Source organism: Hypomesus transpacificus, chromosome 24, assembly GCF_021917145.1.
Source record: "Hypomesus transpacificus isolate Combined female chromosome 24, fHypTra1, whole genome shotgun sequence".
Classification (NCBI taxonomy): domain Eukaryota; kingdom Metazoa; phylum Chordata; class Actinopteri; order Osmeriformes; family Osmeridae; genus Hypomesus; species Hypomesus transpacificus.
In genome coordinates, this window is record NC_061083.1 from 1,114,988 (window position 1) to 1,133,379 (window position 18,392).

Consider the following 18,392-nt stretch of genomic DNA (forward strand, 5'->3'; position numbering starts at 1 on the left):
GTATTTGACGTTCCCCAGACTCAGTTGCTCTGGGCTGGGGGGAATCTGGCCAGTCTGACTGCCGGTGACCCAGACTAGCCTTCTCTCCCCCAGGCCCAGAGACCTCCCCCTGAAACCCAACCAGTCTATCCTCAGCCCTGCCACGCCTTGCGCTCTCAGTTAGTTTGTGTGTGCGCGTGCAAATACTCTGTGAGAGAATAGTGGTGTGTGTGCTCTGAGAGAGAGAGAAAAAGGAGAGCCCTTGCAAGAGAGCGCTGACGTGAGTGGGAGCTGGAACATACACTGGTGGTGCTGGTGGGAGTCAGCCGTCCGCAGTCAGCAGGAGGGAGACTCGTCTGTCATGACTGAGGGGAAGGGACGACCGGGCGGGGGGGGGGGGGGGGGCCAGGCAATGAGTGTTACTGTCAGTTTATGAGAGGGGAAAGAAGGAGTGGAAAGGGCGGGCGCAAGGGGGCGGGAGAGAGGTTAAAACGGTGGGAGAGCAGATTCTTTCCGACGTGGAGAGGAGATAGGGCAACAGGCCAGGGTCAGGCCCACTTGTATACGAACTCCCCGTCAATTCCCTCACTCCCCGTCACTCCCCTTTCCTAGTCCACTTGGCATCTTCCTGTCCCCCCCCCCCCCCCCCCCCCCCCCCCCTAGGCTCCGATCCCACGCCCGGCCCCCTCGTCTGGGGTTGAGTGATTGAAGGTGAGCCCTGCCAATGATTACCTGTCTGGCTCCTCACTCACAACAGCCAAGCCTGGCTAAATATTAATGGGCCTGTCAGACCGGCCACGCTATCGAGTGTGACGGACACCTCCAGCCCGGCCTCCGGCTTCACGGAGCTCTCGCCATTAAAAGGGATGCCGTTCCCTGGGCGTGTGACGCTGATTGACTTCTTGTCATCCTCCCCCACCCCCCTTCCCCGTGCCCTCCGCCCCTTTAAGCACAACATCTGTCTCAGCTGATTAGTCTCCGCAGACAGGAAACAAGCGCTTAAGGAGAAGAGTGGAACCCGTCTCCCGGACTCGGATGGAAGCGATACACACACGCACGACCACACACACTCCCACGAAGCTAATGCGGGCCGTTTTCTTCGGGGATGGCTCATGAGAAAGTGCCCTCTCTCTGTCAGGGATTGCTTAGCTCCTCTGGAGCACGGCAACGTGGACAGGTTGACCTTGTCCAAACCGTTTTTTTCTGTCCCTGTGGGTGTTTGGATGTCTGCGTGTATTAGTTGGTATGTGTGTATGTCTGTATGCATGTGCATAGCGGCATTCATGTATCTGTGTGTGTGTGTGTATCTGTGTGTTTGCCTCACCACAGTGGCTACCTGTCTAGCCGTGTCTGTCCAGTGATGGATCGGGCAACTCCTGGGCGTCCTCTGTGGGTGTCTGGTACTGGGCATCTGGGCTTGATACTGACCTGAGCTCTGTGACAAGGATCTGGATGTGTGCCCATCCCCGTCACATCACCGGCACCTTAGCACGGTCTGGGCCCTGGTGCTCACCCGCTGCTGGCACCAGGGAGATGGGCTCCACATTCTCCATCCTCTCCCTTTCTCTGGATGACTAGCCATGATGACTCATCATGGCTGGATTTGACTGTAATGTCAGTTATGGCATAAATCTACGATGTAGACGACCCCCACTGCCAGTGAATTAAACGATGAACAGTTTCATCAGCTTGTGGACACGACACTCCTAGACATGGTGTTTTTTGAGCAGATTCCGGAAAGGCGTTTCCTCAAAGTAAACTCCTCAAAAAAAGTTTGGACACGTTATTTTGGTCGATTATCCCTCCCCTTTAGTAATACCAATTGGTATTGTATTTTATATTGTTGGAAAGCCTGATTAGTCACCTTTACAACGAGGTACAACTTGTAAGGATCGTGCATTCGTGGAATGAGCAACACACCGTGTGGTTAGCGGCCCGAAAGAATGTGACAAAATCCCCTGCAATATTCTTCTGTTGGTATTCACTCTCGTTTTGAATTGCTTGGTGGATTGGATGATTGCACTCTCCCACAGTAATAAGGAAAAAACAACACATATTGGCCATTGTTTACCTCAGTAGTGTGTGGAAGATCCGTACGCAGCCACAACAGCTTGGCACCTCCTCCTCATGGGATCAGCTTGGGCGTGCTGTATGTGCCAGAGGGACCAACGCAAACATGTTGGCTGACTTGCGACCAATCCTGGTCGAGGAATGGGATGCTATCCCACAGCAGTGTGTGACCAGGCTGGTGACCAGCATGAGGAGGAGGTGCCAAGCTGTTGTGGCTGCGTATGGATCTTCCACACGCTACTGAGGTCCCTGACAGTGTCAAATGAATAGTGTAAAAATGGCCAATATGTGTTGTTTTTTCCTTATTACTGTGGGAGAGTGCAATCATCCAATCCACCAAGCAACTCCAAACGAGAGTGAATACCAACAGAAGAATATTGCAGGGGATTTTGGCAATTTTTTGGGGTTCGTTACCCACACGGTTAGCTGTGTTGCTCATTCCATAAATGCACAATCCATACAAGTTGTAAAGGTGACTAATCAGGCTTTCCAACGATGTAACATACAATACCAATTGTACTAATACTATTATTTAAGGGGAGGAATAATCCACCGAAATAACGTGTCCGAACTTTTTTTGAGGAGTGTATTTGGAGTTTTGTATTTTGGTGTGAATGGTGGACAGTATTGACACACATTTACATTTCAGATCTGTTGGAGTCCTGTTCTTAATGTCCTGTATTAAAGGAGCCTTCCTATATTAACCTGTGTAGGAGAACTGACACACGCACAGTTTTACAGTAGTTCTCTATTTGTTGTTACTATTTGTTAGCCTCTTACCCTTTTTGGAATTAATTATAAAATGCCTTGCCTCGTGCTGTTCTATCCCCCCCTCACACATACACACACACACCATCTAATAATACTGTTTATCTTTTCTCCCCCCCTATGTCCGGTCTTCCTCTCCCCCCTGCTCTGTTGTGCAGATACAAGCTGATACGCCGGCGGGTCATCTGGCTGATAGGTCAGTGGATCTCTGTCAAGTTTAAGTCTGACCTCCGACCCCTGCTGTACGAGGCCATACTCAGTCTTATGCAGGACCCTGACCTGGTGGTGAGTCGCGCACACACACACACACACCGCACAAGATCAAATGTGCACACAACATACACTCAAGGGAGGAATTGTCTAAAAGTATTTACTGAGGTTATCCTTCAGGTCAAACTATCTGGAGAGCATGGCCAGCCAGTACTGTGTAATTGGCCTTGTCCAGACGTTTGACAGTTCAAATGGCAAATCCTGTGTTGCCTGAGCAATACCTGACTCCAAACATGACCTCTCCTCTTCCCAGGAGCAGGACCAAAGCAGGTTTAAACAAGACAGGCTAACTTAAGCAAAAAAATACTTCTATGATAATATCTTCATGGACTCTCTCAAGTCTTTACGGACCTACTGCCAGAAGATCCACCACAAAGTGATTAGGAAAGACAATTTAACTTACTGTAAAGATGTAGAAGTCATGACTGGGCAATTCTGTGGCATCAACTCCTCTCCATGTTTGTTTGACTAGAATGAGTAGGTTATTTAATTCCACAGGGAATGTGTAAAATAGTGAAATATACCATATTAACACAGTAGCTATTCATAGCATTATATTGTGAGCAGTGAGGTTTGCTGTGAGAGAGATGTTGGTCCAGTTTCTCGTCTGTGTGTGCTTTTATGTGCACGTTTGGTTGCATTGGGAAGGAGGAGATGGAATCTAAGCATGATGTAACATTTGTTTCAACAAAACTATATTCACGCAGACACAAACATATTGCTCTGCATTGCCCTTTTTGTCTCGTGTATTTTTTATGGTCAGCTTTCGAGATTCCTCTTCTTTTGACCTTATAGATCGCCTCTTGGCTTGCCCAATTAAGGACTTCCCCAAAGGTGAACAGCATCATTTATTAAAGGCTTCAATGTTCAGGGGATGAAAAATGACCCTATATATATATCAGAACTAGAGTTTTGGCCAGCGTTCCAGTCATCAGTTAGCGATTACAGACAAAATCACAGCTCTGTGGTAGGTCACTGGAGCAGAACTCTGCTGCCAATGTGAGGTGGGAAGGAAGGGAAAGAGACGCACGTTTTATGCTGATGTTGGTTGTTTACTTCTTGGTTAATTGCTTAATATTGGAACATCCTGATAGATAGAAATATGTGCGCAAGGGCTCTCTCGTTACACAATTGAATACATTGGCACACGAAGGCGCCGTCTACACACACAAACACAAGCATACTCTCTCACAACGCACAGCCTAATCTATGATATTCACGGGATGAGTCACAGAGGTTAGACTCCCTGTGATGTTCTCTTGTCTCCCAGCTGCCTGCCGTGATTGCCAGCTCCTCCATCCTTATCCCCTCATCCCTTCCATCCCCTTATCTCTCCCTCCTTATCCCCTCATCCCTTCCATCCCCTTATCTCTCCCTCCTCGTTCCCCCATTCCTCCCAATCCACCACTCTCTGTGTACCCCCTGTCAGGGAGGGAGGCTGTTATAAAAATCGCATCAACACAGACTCCAGGTTCAAGTCCTTCATCTGCTCTGCGGGGGCTAGAGTTTCTTTTTTTATATATATATATATATATATATATAAATATATATATATATTTTTTTTATATTCCAGTTAATCCATCTTTCTGCTTTATACTGCTGCTCTCTTGCCCTGTTTGGCCCAGTTAGGTCACCCCCCTCCCCTTATATTTCAATCACATAACAAAGACATGCAACTTAATCGGCTTTCACGTTTCATTTCTCTTGTCTTATGCTAGAATAGGTTTATAAGGTTAGTATAGGTTATTATGTGTTTTAGAGGTTTAGTATATTGTATAGAATATTATAGATTATCTGTATATTTAGGAGGTTTACTTATTTGGCATAGATGTACTTATGTCATGTTATGCCAGGTTGCCTTGCGTTGTCTTGTCCTAAGAATTTCATCGCCCAGCCTGACCTTGTGTTGTTCTGTGCATCTGACAAAAAAAGACTTGAACTTGATATCCTAGCTTTGCTACGAATGGTTGGAAGGGGGGGGGGGGGTACCAATAAAATGGTGCACAGATGTGTACTTTAGTCATGTCATTTGTGAGATTGATGCTCTGAACCTAACCACAGACGCATAACAAAAGATAACAAAAACCTTACAGCCGAGACGAAGGAATTGGAGGCTTTGGGAATTGTAAAGGCCCCATCTCAGATGAATTCATGGGTCGGTACCCAGGTGAAGCCAAAACGAGCTTTAGTTCGAGACACAGCAGGGAAGGCTGACAGCCTAGTGACAGACTTGGTAGCTCCAGAATTGTCTGCGCCGCGCGAAGGCTCGTGAAATCCTGTGTGCGCCCAAGCGTGTTCACAGAGACAGAAGAACATAGACACCGATAGAGGGGGGGAGTTGAGGAGGGCGACAGACAGGGAGATGAGACAATGGGAGAGAAGAGGAAAATGTTATCGCAGCAGAGGTCGGCCATGTTCACTGTCATTATGTTTACTTACTGGCCCCTGAAACCACAGCCACTGCACATTTCACAGCCGGCGTGTTGTCGAGGAAAGTGCTATTCATTCACTGAATAGTTCAAATGGATATGTTTTAGAGCTGTACAGGAACAAACACGTCGGGTTGCATTTTGTTTTTCTCGTGTCATAAGGGTCTGTTTCTGTCTGTGTGTTCGTTTTTCTGGGAGAGGGTGGGGACAAAGGAACTTTGACAGGGAGAAAGATTGGAGAGGAAAGGAGTAGCCCTGTGTAAAAAAATAAATAAAAAATAAATCCTGGTTTGGGTGTGTGGGGGGGGGAGGGGGGGGTCAGAATGATCTGCCGTTGAAACACAAGCACTCACCCACCTCTCATCCAGTCCAGGGCTGTTCTTTAACATTGTGTTTCCGTCCGACCATGATAAATTCCTGCTTCTGGACCCATGTTTTTTCCTCTCCCCATTCTCCCTCGCTCTACCCATTTGATGTCAGTAGATGACACGTGCTCCATCACTCTGGCAGTGTAAAAATACACACAAATGACAGGGAGAACTACTTAGCCACTGGGTATTTTAGCTTGGGCTAACTTACTCATACGCATGCAAACAATGAACGTATAATGCTGTATTATCACAATAAAAGCAAATGTACGCACATGCACATGCAACGTACCAAGTTCAGTGCTTTTCTTAGGAGTGTATATTTGGCTCAGTTCCAACTGTTATATTTGAAGCTGCTTGTCCATGATAGCTCTAATGACTTATTTTCCTTCTCTTGTCACAAAAACGCTGATTTGTGTGGGTAATGTTAAAGTATTAATCACATAAGTAATCATAAACTCTTTATAGAAACTGTTTACCAGGCACTTAAGTTATTAGGGATTTGAATATCAATACATTTAAAGGATGCTAATGGATATTTTCTCTACTGTTGTTGTTGGCTCTGCAGGTGCGGATTGAGACGGCCTCCACTCTGAAACTCAATATCCTTCACATGCCTGTCGAATATACCTTTGACTGATCGTCAGATACTCTTCTTGTGTTATTTTCATCTGAAATTATTTAACGTGGATCATAGCCTTATCTATCACCTATCTTTGCTTGTGTAAAGACAGCTGCCATCTCTGAAGGTTTACTGAAGCAATATTGCGGTTGAGACTTCCTCCTCAAAATGTCCTCCATTTAATTTTCTCCCCAAGTCTGTCTTCCTTAACTCACAATCACCTGTCGACGACTTTGAGTTCAGGACAGAACAGTTCCTGCCTGTGAGTATTTTCTGTCTACACATTCTAGTTATCACAGTCTTGGATAAAATATAAAGGCACCCTTGCACTTTTCTTTCAAAGAATCACACAATTTTCTCAAAAACATTATTGTAGAAAATGGTAGCCCACTCATCCAGACTACAGTTTTTCTTGATTTGATGGATGCCTTTTCCCGACAGCTAAATAGCAGATCCCATCACCGCTTTTGAATGAGATTTAGATCTGACCTCTTTGCTGGCCTCAGCTTTTCCGTTCAGTTTTTTTTCTCTGCTTTTTGAAATGTTTTTGGTCATTGTCTTTCGGATCTTCCATGGAGATACAAAAGTTCAACTTTACGAATACTCATGCCCATCCTTAGTTCTGTTGTGTTTTGCCAAACTTTCTAAATGTATTCTGTCTTTCTCCCAGCAGTTGGGTCCTCTTGGGAAATCATACAGTTTACTCTTTCATTGATTTGGTGACAGCTAGTGCAAGTCATAACAATTGTACCTTGTGTCTGACAGTCCGCGTGAATCTGTTTGTCGCTTGCCAGTCGATCAACGGTTTCTCTCCACGATTCAAACAATCTTTTCATTCATCTTTTATCACTTTTTCAGCTCCATCCAGGGAGTTTCAGTACTGTGCCATTTACCTTACACAGTTTCCCTTTCTGCTAGCACTACTGTGTGTGGTGAAAATAGGTACATTACCAAGGCTTGTTAGCCTTTTGAGATATTCCATGCTTGCCTATAATCTTTTCTGGTTTTGGAGGGTACACACAGTGAAGAAGCAAGGTCATTTTCTTTAGTCAAACTTTTTATGATCAGTCATTCCATAATGGTCCAATAATATTGCAGACAATTTGAGATAATTGAGGGATGAGCTAAGATTTATAAATATTTGTATAAAATAAAAGTATTCATTTAGCAGACTCTTTTTATAAGTGATGTACAGGGATTTGAACCTGCGACCTCTTGTTATGCAAGTGTTCTGACCTTTGAGCACACTATACCCCGCTACATTTTTGTTCCACTGCAAACATTTATAAATCTCTGGGCACCAGGGCATGTTTCAAGTTCACCAACTTCACTCTTTTTTTCTGTAAGAAATGTTGTTACTTTTCTTTTTAAGAAGTGCAGGGGTGCCACAAGTGTACAGTATATATTCCTGTATATTTGGGATCTCAATGCATTTCATTGTTTTGAAGTGTCTGGTAACAATTCTGTACCTCCCTCCTTTCTAGTACTTGGAGTCCATATTTGGCCTGCTGTTTCAGCTGCTGCAGCAGGTGACGGAGTGTGACACTAAGATGCAAGTGCTCCATGTCATCTCCTGTGTCATCGAAAGGGTCAGCATCCAGGTGAGGAGTCTAGGTTCACGGTTCAGAGCTTGGAGTTTGCTCAGGGTTCAGGCTGCTAAGAACCAATGATTTAGAGGTCTAGTCTCCACTGTGGTTCAGTCAGTGGTCATAGCATTTGCAAGTCAGAGTTGACCTGTCGGTATATGTTGATTAAGGTTGAGTTTTTTCAAGTTTTTTGGTTATGCTGATTCGCTACATCCACCTCGGACGCTCCCTATATGCCACCTTTTTGAGAGCCCAGTGTCTGAAGCTCCCCTACACCAGACTTGTTCAATGTGGCAAGTGGGAATTTAATTGCTAGATTTTAGTACATTGGCTTTGTTTACTAAACCTTTCAACTACACCCTTAAGCCTCACTCACACACACACAAACACTCCCCACACTACTGATACACTAATGGAAACACCTCTCATCTCCAGCCACTCATCTGTTGGAGCTAAATACATTTTTGAAACTGCCTCACCTTGACTACCCTTAGTCACGGTCTAGAGACAGTTGTGACACTCAGACGAGAGGCGACTTTAATGTATTTTTGACGATTCTGCAGTGGCTGAGTGAAGAACTGCAACGCAAGAAGGTCAAGAGAACAGCATCCAGCCCCTTTCGCCCTCGGGTGAAGCCTCTGGCCAATAGGCAGCCATTATAAAACTCATATACCATAACGTCCCTCGCGCTCCCCATTCTAGGCTCAGAGAGAAATAACCATCATCCATCCTGCAAGATTGCAGTCATTTTTCAGTTTCAGAATATAATGGAGCCCATGCAGGAATTCATCCTCTCTGACTTGACTGACTTTCTGACTTCATTATTGTGTGGGTGTCCTCAGTCGAACTCCCGCTTTCCCTTCTGTGATGGCTCCTGTTGCTCTGAACAGTCTCCTCTGATGTGGCTCCAGTCATCCCACATCCCAGTCTGTCCTCTGGGATCCCAGTCCTCTTCATCCTTTAACTCATTATAATCCACGTCTGTGCTGGTATGAATTTGAGTTCTTCAATAGTCTTTTGACACGACGTCTGCCATCCATTGCGATCCAAAAATGGTGTGATGGGGCACGAGTTCCAGAGGAGGAGAACAGTAAAATCTAAAAGTGGGGCAGTTTAATTACATCAGTACCTGTGTGCTCTTCAGAGCGAGAGACAGGACATGTGTCCTGACATGTTTCCAGAGAGCATAAAGGGGGCTCAGAATGACTTCTCCATTCAGATCTGTGGATTGTAGACGGGGAGGGATGATAGGCCAGGGTCGTGCTAATTGGGTGTTTACTTATACTTGGTATGGCTCAATTATACCGTGTAAATACTTAATGGGTCGTGTGAAGGACCATTTCGGGACAGAGCCCTATTTTTGTTTACCTGACGTATGTACACATCCCTGTTTCTATGGCTACGGAGTGCATCCTTGAAGATTTTTTTTTTCAGAATAAAAGCTGTATCTTGGATATAATGTTCCTGTTTTACTATCAGAGCTGTCATTTAGATACCAACTAAATTATGACTTTTTCCAATGCAAGCTTTTTCCCTAAACCGCAGGGCTGGTTTACAAATCTACGTGGGTTCAGTAATTTGCTAATAGTGCTGGTTTGTGTGTATGTGTGTGTTTTTCAGATCAAGCCATATGTGGGGTGTCTAGTCCAATACCTCCCCCTGCTCTGGAAGCAGTCAGAGGAACACAACATGCTCCGGTGTGCCATACTCACAACACTTGTCCACCTGGTGCAGGTACAGTAACAATAGGGCTGCACAAATAGTCACGTTTTAGTCACAATCACGATTTTGGCTTCCCACGATCAAATTTGCTTGATCGAGGGATATTTTAAATGCGTCATTCTGTTCATAGAATTCATTTTTCTTTTTATTTTTTTTGCTTCCTAAAATATATTTACACGATGAAAAATGGTGCCCTGTTGGATGTCAAAAGCATTTATAATTAGCATGTGTGACAATACATTTTTGGGTTAAAATCAACAAATAATCGTGATCTCAATATTGATAAGAATTATTGTGATTATCATTTTGGCCATAATCATGCAGCCCTAAGTAACACACAAACACACATGCTCTTCCACTCCATTCCAGTTCTATCATGGGTTAGCTGTGTAGCCATGGTGCTCCTACTTGGCAAAACCCACAGCCTGGGCTATATTGCCAGCCCAGAAGGTGTTCCAGCACAATCTGAGAGATTTCAAGACCAAGTGTTTGCTTTTTGGTACAATGTTTTGCCCTGCCGCATGGCTTGGTTTGTTAAAGAACACTACATACAATCAAATGGCAGGTTCCAATAAACAAATCTAAAAACATTCAACATTGCAACAAGCTACATATATGGTGCAGCATTGAAAATAGGTTACAACTCTTTTTGTCGAGTTCTTATTTTACAAAGTGCTAGTGTTGGAACAAAAGGAGTTTACCAGGGTCGGGTTACGTACGGGAATGCAGTGCAAAGCTTTGGTCGGGATGGGTATTTAGCACCTTTTAACTAGTTTTGCTAGCCTCGCACAAGCTATACTAAATAGCATATACTGTATGCTATAAATAAGCTGTATCCTATACACGTCTCCACAGTAACTTTTTGAGGCACTTGTATATTAATGTTTCACTTGTCCATGCGCAGAAGTCACTTGTCCGGGTAAAGATTCATAATTATAATTAGTTGACGTTAGCTAGCTAGCGTCGGCAGCTGTGTACCTAGCAAGCATTAGCAACATTTGTATCGGTTAAATGTACGTAGTTGAATATCACCTAATATTCAAATGTAAAGTATAGCTACATCTTTTAAAGGACCCTTTGGTAAATCAGCCTCGGCCGGGTAGAAAGGGAAATTGTACAAAAAAAAGGCAAACTCCAACATTTTGTGGCAAAATCCATTGTTATGTCTACAAAATGATTTTAGATATACTGGTAGTATAGTAGAAGTTTAGCTAGCTTGCAAACACTGAGGATAGCCTACCAAAGTTGAGTTAGCCAATGTCGTTATTGATGCTAGCTAACGTTAGTTTGCTAGCTGTATATAACATTTCACCGTCTTGCAGCGCTGCTTGATTTACTGAAATTATTATGAAATGTTGTGTTCTACTTGCCATTTCCCTACTTTAGCAAGTCAGTTTTTCCAAGCCCTGATAGTGTAACTGAGACGACACAGGAAATAATTCCTCTTTCAAGTAATAAGCCCTCGTTCAAGTGTTGTCTGTATGCTAGAGATCTTGAGACAAAGCCACTTTTGTGTTTTGCTAATGCAGAATTCGGTCAAATAAAATTGGTAAAATAGATGTAATAAGTGGCACATAACGTGAAATAACATGGCATTCCATTTTGTTAGATTTTTTGTCCAGTTGGGTAAGTAGCCTACATTTCTCTTCCACTTGCCCTACAAAAAAATTCACTTGTCGCGGAGAAGCAGACAAGCCTTAATGTCGAGCCCTGTCCTATAGCTTACATATCTTTTTACATACATTATACATATTTATGTATGTACTATTATTTACATACATTTACATTACATTTAGTCATTTAGCAGACGCTCTTATCCAGAGCGACTTACAGTAAGTACAGGGACATTCCCCCCGAGGCAAGTAGGGTGAAGTGCCTTGCCCAAGGACACAACGTAATTTGGCACGGTGGGGAATCGATCCGGCAACCTTCTGATTACTAGCCCGACTCCCTCACCGCTCAGCCATCTGACTCCCATACGTTATACATTATTTATTTCAGCATTTATAGCCTACCATACAACCAACTATTGCATGTCATACCATTTATTCCATTACATTATTATCAGAACAGAACAATAGTCAATTTTATAAAAGTGCATGAAAAAAAAAAACAAAGCAAATTGTTTTATCACAAACAAAACTGTGCCTGTTGAAATACCCCAAGTTAATGGGAAAGAAAGAGAGGACATCTTTATCAACCCAACTGTTCAATCAAAACTTAAGGAGAAGGCCTGTCAAAATAAAAACCTTAGGCTACCAAATGTCAGGTGGAAAATTAAAACAAAATGCAGCAGAATGATGATGCAGTCTATATAAATCGCTGTTGTATAGCATTAGCTGTCAGGGTTTACTCATTCAGTTTATAGTTTCGATCAACAATAAAAAAATATATAAAAAATTTCAGTTTGTTTTGTTTTAATATCACCCACTGTACTGAAGACTGAAGTTTCTATATATATACAGTGCAGCCTTTTCCATGACACTCAAAATTGAGCTCAGGTGCATCCTGTTTCCACTAATCATCCTTGAGAGGTTTCTACAACTTTATTGGAGTCCACCTGTGGTAAATTCAGTTGATTGGACATGATTGGAAAGGCACACACCTGTGTATATATAAGGTCTCACAGTTGACAGTCCATGTCAGAGCACAAGCCAAGCCATGAAGTTAAAGGAATTGTCTGTAGACCTCCGAGACAAGATTTTACCACATGAAGAAAAAAAACAAAGCAAATGGTTTTATCACAAACAAAACTGTGCCTGTTGAAATACCCCAAGTTAATGGGAAAGAAAGAGAGGACGTCTTTATCAACCCAACTGTTCAATCAAAACTTATAGGAGAAGGCCTGTCAATATAAAAACCTTAGGCTACCACATTTTGTTATGTGTTACGTTAAATGGTACTCACCATCCAACCTGATGGAGCTTGAGAGGTCGTGCAAAGTAGAAGAGGAGAAAATGCCCCAAAATATGTGTACCAAGCTTGTAGCATCATACTCAGAATTGAGGCTGTAATTGCTGCTTCAACAAAGTATTGAGCAAAGGCTTTGAATACTTATGTACATGTTATATTTCTGTTCTTAATGGTTGCTTTTTTTTATTGATAAAAATATGAAAACATATTTTTTAACTTTTCATTATTGGGTATTGTGTGTTGAATTCTGAGGGAAAAAAAGAATTGAACACATTTAACGTAACACATAACAAAATGTGGGAAAGTGAAGCGCTGTGAATACTTTACGGATGCACTGTATATATCTATATTTTTAGAACTTCATTTTCACTTTTTTGAGATCCACTTTTTGTCCACCACTCAAAAACCTAAAGAAGAGTAGTTAAAACTGGCACTGCTCTGGCATATGCGCACTTTCGGAGTGATCCGATACAACCTGAGAAGTTTTTAAGCTAACTTTGAAAGTACCCTCAAAATAGCAATTAAGAGAAAACAATTGTGTGTTTCATCTGAAAATGCCAGGCACAAACTTTGTCCAAGTGCTAGACACGGACTACATCCCTGTCTGCCTGTCTGTGTGACAGTGAGAGAGAGCTCATAAGTTTTCTCTTAAGTGGGCTGAGGGCCAAGCGATCTGGTCTGGGCTCTTTCTGGTTCCACATGATTGAGTTCCCTGGGAACTGTCCCTCCATTCACACTCTACATAAGGAGACAATGTCTGGACTATGGTTAGCCGTGGATTGTCTGATACACACATGCACGTTAAAGCAATAATAGCTTCTATAAATTAAAAATAAATACAATTAAATTAAAAAGTCGTTCCAAAGAAATACTGAAGACATACTACAGGTACAAGGAAACTAATGATGGCATTGAGTGTGGTGATCCAGTATAAAAGAAGAGAGGGGGTGTTCTAGGATAAAGTTTTAGTGGAAAAGTAGCACTAGAGGGAGGATTTTGATGAAGTGAGGAGGAGTTAACCAGATGAGAAAGACGGTGAGAGAGGTGTGAGGATTTCACTTGTCAGGCAGAGCCTAGGGATTGTTTTTCGAAGAGAGTTAAACAGGTAGAGGGAGGAGGTGGGGGGGGGGGGGGTGAGCAGAACGGAGCAGTTTTGAGAGGTTGCGGCAGCGGGCTCAATTGCCTTCCGTCTAACCCGACTTGTTGACAGCTGTCAGTAAAGCTTGCTAATTGACAGGGCGCGAGGAAGATCACTTTCGTCTTCGAAATCCACATCTGTCTTTTGTGACTTCGCAGGGCCTGGGGGCGGAGAGCAAAAACCTGTATCCGTTCCTGCTTCCTGTGATCCAGCTGAGCACAGATGTATCCCAGCCCCCCCACGTCTATCTGCTGGAGGACGGACTGGAGCTCTGGTACCTCCACTGTACACACACACACACACACTGTCACACACACGCGCATGTTCACACATACTTGCGTTCTTACACACGCAGTGTTTGAAAGTTTTCCAACGTGTGATAGAGGAAATGCCAGGTCCTCTGATGCTAATAGCCAGTGTCACACTCCTCCAGGCCGGTGTTTATCAAGCACTCACTGTGCTCAACCTCCCTGTCGTCTGACTCCCTCCATTTCTCTTTCTGTTGCTCCCCCTCTCAGTAACTTATCATCTTTTCCCGCTCAGCCTCTCACTTTTCTCTCGCTTCGGCAGAACTCGCCCACTCTCTCACCTCGCGTTCCCCTTTTTCATAGGTCGGCTTTTCTGCTGTTTCTCACCATCTCTGAATTGTTCTCATCATCCTTCTCCCATCTGCTCCCCCCTTCTCTCTCTCTTCTCTCACGCTCTCTTTTCTCAGTTCTTTCGCTCTCTTACAATGCCTTGGTCCCCCCCCCCAATAGGCTACAGGCAGTGGGCTTAAGATGGACACGCATTCCCCACACATAGCTTACTAAGTCTCAGGAGCCTACATGTTGCCTGTGAGCCTGTGGCTTTTTTAATAAGATGTTTAGTCATATATCCCACAGGAGATAAGGAGACCTTTTCATCAAACCACATTCTTGTAATCATTCACCATCTGCTACCTGGGATTAAGATCACAAACACACACACTGTTTTCCACAGTAAAATAACAAATTTAATCTGCTTAAGTAAACCACCATGACCTTTCATTCCTCAGCCCTCTAGTCTCTCTCTCACTCACTCTCACACACACTTACATCCTCTCTGTCGCTCTCTCTCTGCTATGTCTCTGTGTGGAGTGTGCTCTGCTCTCTCCGGGCTATGCTACTTTATCCTGGCTGACAGACAGTCGTGACCTAAGTACTTGTTTACTTCCTTTACTGAGTCATATGTGATTTTGCCTGTCTATCTCCTTTTCGCCTTCTATCCCCCAGTCATTTTTTTCTTGCTATGTCCCTCTATACATACCCCTTCCCTTTCTACAGGTGCAATATAGGTAGCAATAAAATTAATAAAAAATTCAAGGATGTCTTCCGGACAATTGTATTGGCAACTTTGTATTTCCATTGAATCTGCTCTTTTGGAATCTCTGACGGATATGTCACTGGCCCTCTTTCTTGCTCTCTCAACCTGTCCTTTCTTCCTTCCCACTTCATTCCTCTCCCCCTATCTGTCACCCCCGACTCACCCTACGACCTACAACCCTCCAGGTTGGTGACCTTGGAAAACAGTCCGGCCGTCACCCCTGAACTGCTGAGAATTTTCCTCAACATGTCAGCTCTGTTTGGTGAGCTTATATATATATATATATACACACACAAACACACACACACACAGTTCTTCCTCCTTCTCTGTCTCTACATCATCTCCTAGCTTTTGCTTCTTGATGACCAAGGAGGGATTTGAGAGGGAGAGATTGAGATGGAGAGAGAGAGAGAGAGGGCGAGAGTGGGAGAAAGAGGGAGGGGGAGTTTTTGTATCATGGCTTCAAGGTCAGCTGAGTCAGCATGTGCTGGTTGAGTGAAGCTGCTTGTCTGATTGGTAGGCCGTTGAATTTTAGAGCTTGGAGCCATCGCAACTCTCAGAAGACTCCAAAAGCAGCACTAGGGGTGTGCAAACAATACCAACAGGATCACTAAACCCTCTGAATATGACCAGGGTTTGCTGCTGAGCTCAAAAGCTTGGATTGAGGGAAGGATAGATGGGTAGAAGTAAGGATGGATGAGTGCTAGAAAGGATGGATGGATTGATGAAAGGGATGAAATATATATTTAAATATCGCCGTTAATCTATTCTCAAAGTTGGGTTGGGAGCTGGGTCTGTACTACCCAAGCTATGATCACCTTGATATTTTAGCGCGGATGTATACCTAGCCGAATTGCACTGTAGGGCGAGAACGAGTCTTCGAACGTGTGGGTATGCCTCGTGTATGAAATTAACACATCAAACGTGACGTGCCAACATGGATGCAGCTATGGAGCCGCCTGGTTTGCTCCAGGGTAAATGTATTATTAAGAAGCTTCCCAACGGAAACCTTGACAAGACTGAGGTTGTTTGCACCTTGTGCTATGCGGAATTAGTTTACTGTAGGAGTTCTTCCAGTCTCAAATACCACTTAAACACAAAGCATCCCTAGCTAATGCGTAAGATGCCGGGTCAAGCACTGATGTAGCGCAGGGGAAGAGGCGTCGTCAAACTACTGTTTGAGTGCAACCGAGGCAAGCCCATCAGCAGAGCTCTATCAGCCAAGCTAACTAATCTCCTCGCTCACCTGTCTTGAGAAAACCATTCTCAAAGACCTACTTTTAGTCATTATTTGGGTAGCACAATTATTCTGAATGCCTTTGGTGGAATTCAAATGAGCCATTTAAATATATATATTAACTCCAAGATTACAGTGAGATTAATCTAGATTTAAAAAAAAATCTATGCCCACCACTAATATATATATGCATATATTAGTGATGGTATTTTTATTTTTTAAATCTATATATATATATATATATATATATATATATATATATATATATATATATATATATATTGGGCCTGTTGGTACCTCCAGAGGGCCTTCACGAAAGGCATAATTGTGGAAAGTGGCCATGATCTGCACTCATGTATAATGAATGACACACTGTAAATAACAGCCTCAGGCTTGTCAAACCTGGAACCCACTAGCCAATAGCTAAGGATAGACTTGGTTGAAGGTCAAAACAAATCAGGGAGGGGAAACTCTTCTGAGCTTTTTTACTCTGCGGTTGTGTAGTGTCTGTGTGTGTGCGCGCTCGCATGCGTGTTTGATATCCCAGCCAGACACGTTGTGGTTCAGAGCATCCTTCAGTGGTCTTATGTCTGCATTTTACTGGTCTGCTAAGCCTCCTAAGTGCCTGTCACAATGCCTCCCAGGCTGACTACTTGTTAACATTGCGAGATTAGCCTTTAGCCTCTCTTGTCTGGCCTTGTCAGACTTCCTGCCCCTCTTGCCCCCATCACTAACTGTCTGTGCCCGCTGACATATCCCTTTAATGACATCCCGGACTGGCTTCCTGGCTATATTTCAGAGACAATATTTTGCTTTGTTGATTCTTTTTTGTTGTCGTCTTCTTTCGATCTTTCCTTATTTCTGTCAATGTTTTTATAGTTCACAGTTCATCAAAAACATGCAGGTCATCTTAAAACAAACGACATCCCATGAAGCATATTCGGAGATGGTCTTCCTAATTAACGGGCTCTGAGATCTTTTTACACGTTTTTAATTTATTTATTTTCAACATCTATCTTTAAATTTGCATTCCCGTGGTGGTAATTACAGAGATGGGTCATTATGATTCCCACTTTACCACTCCTCATGTTTTCCATTTGATATTTCATCCTAATCTTTATCTTTCGCTTTAACACTTTCTTTTGTCCCCGGAGACTTTCTTTACACATGAAAGAAAGTTATTTTTTCCCCTTTTTTTCCTTTCATCTGGTATTTCCAGGACTTAATTGTGATTCTTGATGCACACGCATGGCATTTAGCATATTGGAAAGAACATAATGTGACATTCCTTTGGATGTAAAGCCTATGGGGAAAATCTGTTTTAATGAGCGAGGATTATGAATCTCTGAGGTGCGGTTGCTGGTCAGAACAAATTAGCACACAATATCAAAGTGTGCTTCCCTAGTCTTTTCCTAGAAACATGAAAACAGGCAGTGACTTCCTAACCCACCCTCTTAAATGCATTTACGTATGTTTAGAATTAAACACAGCAAAATCCTCAAGGAGCTTACGTATAGATATTTATGTTTATATTTATGGTTGCTTGGCATACTGCCAAGCATGTATGCCAAGCGAAAGTATGCTGGGTATACTTTTACAATCAGTGGTGACAGTCTGGCACCGAGTGAGTCTCATGGGCCTCGATAGCTGGCAGGTGGGTGTGTTGACTGACTTTCTCAGCGCTGCTTAATTGGAGCAGCAAATGTAATATTAGGATGTAGGTTTGCCCTAACCTAGCTCTCACCAGGGAGTCGAGTCGATAAGGCAGCTCTCTGTAAAGCTGATGGATCATGGAGACTAATCCGTTCATATCAGCCAATTCTCCTCCTAATACTGTCTTTCTGCTTACATCTCTGTGCACCCTGGAGCTGTGGATCCGTCAGTGTTGTGTGTACAGAACTGCGACTGTTCCCTGGATATATTGGCCAGTCGAAACTTTTAACGGC

General features: G+C 43.4%; 1 protein-coding gene across 2 annotated transcripts in view; it reads left to right on the forward strand.

Moving 5' to 3' along the window:
• The window catches only part of ipo11 (importin 11), a 75,721-nt gene that overhangs the window by 31,693 nt on the left and 25,636 nt on the right, over positions 1 to 18,392 (forward strand). For both annotated transcript variants that reach the window (XM_047048346.1, XM_047048347.1), the window contains exons 16-22: positions 2,976 to 3,102; positions 6,453 to 6,486; positions 6,728 to 6,768; positions 7,991 to 8,107; positions 9,713 to 9,826; positions 14,024 to 14,139; positions 15,395 to 15,471. In XM_047048346.1, coding sequence (XP_046904302.1) covers positions 2,976 to 3,102; positions 6,453 to 6,486; positions 6,728 to 6,768; positions 7,991 to 8,107; positions 9,713 to 9,826; positions 14,024 to 14,139; positions 15,395 to 15,471 — 626 coding nt within the window. The remainder of the gene's footprint in view (positions 1 to 2,975; positions 3,103 to 6,452; positions 6,487 to 6,727; positions 6,769 to 7,990; positions 8,108 to 9,712; positions 9,827 to 14,023; positions 14,140 to 15,394; positions 15,472 to 18,392) is intronic.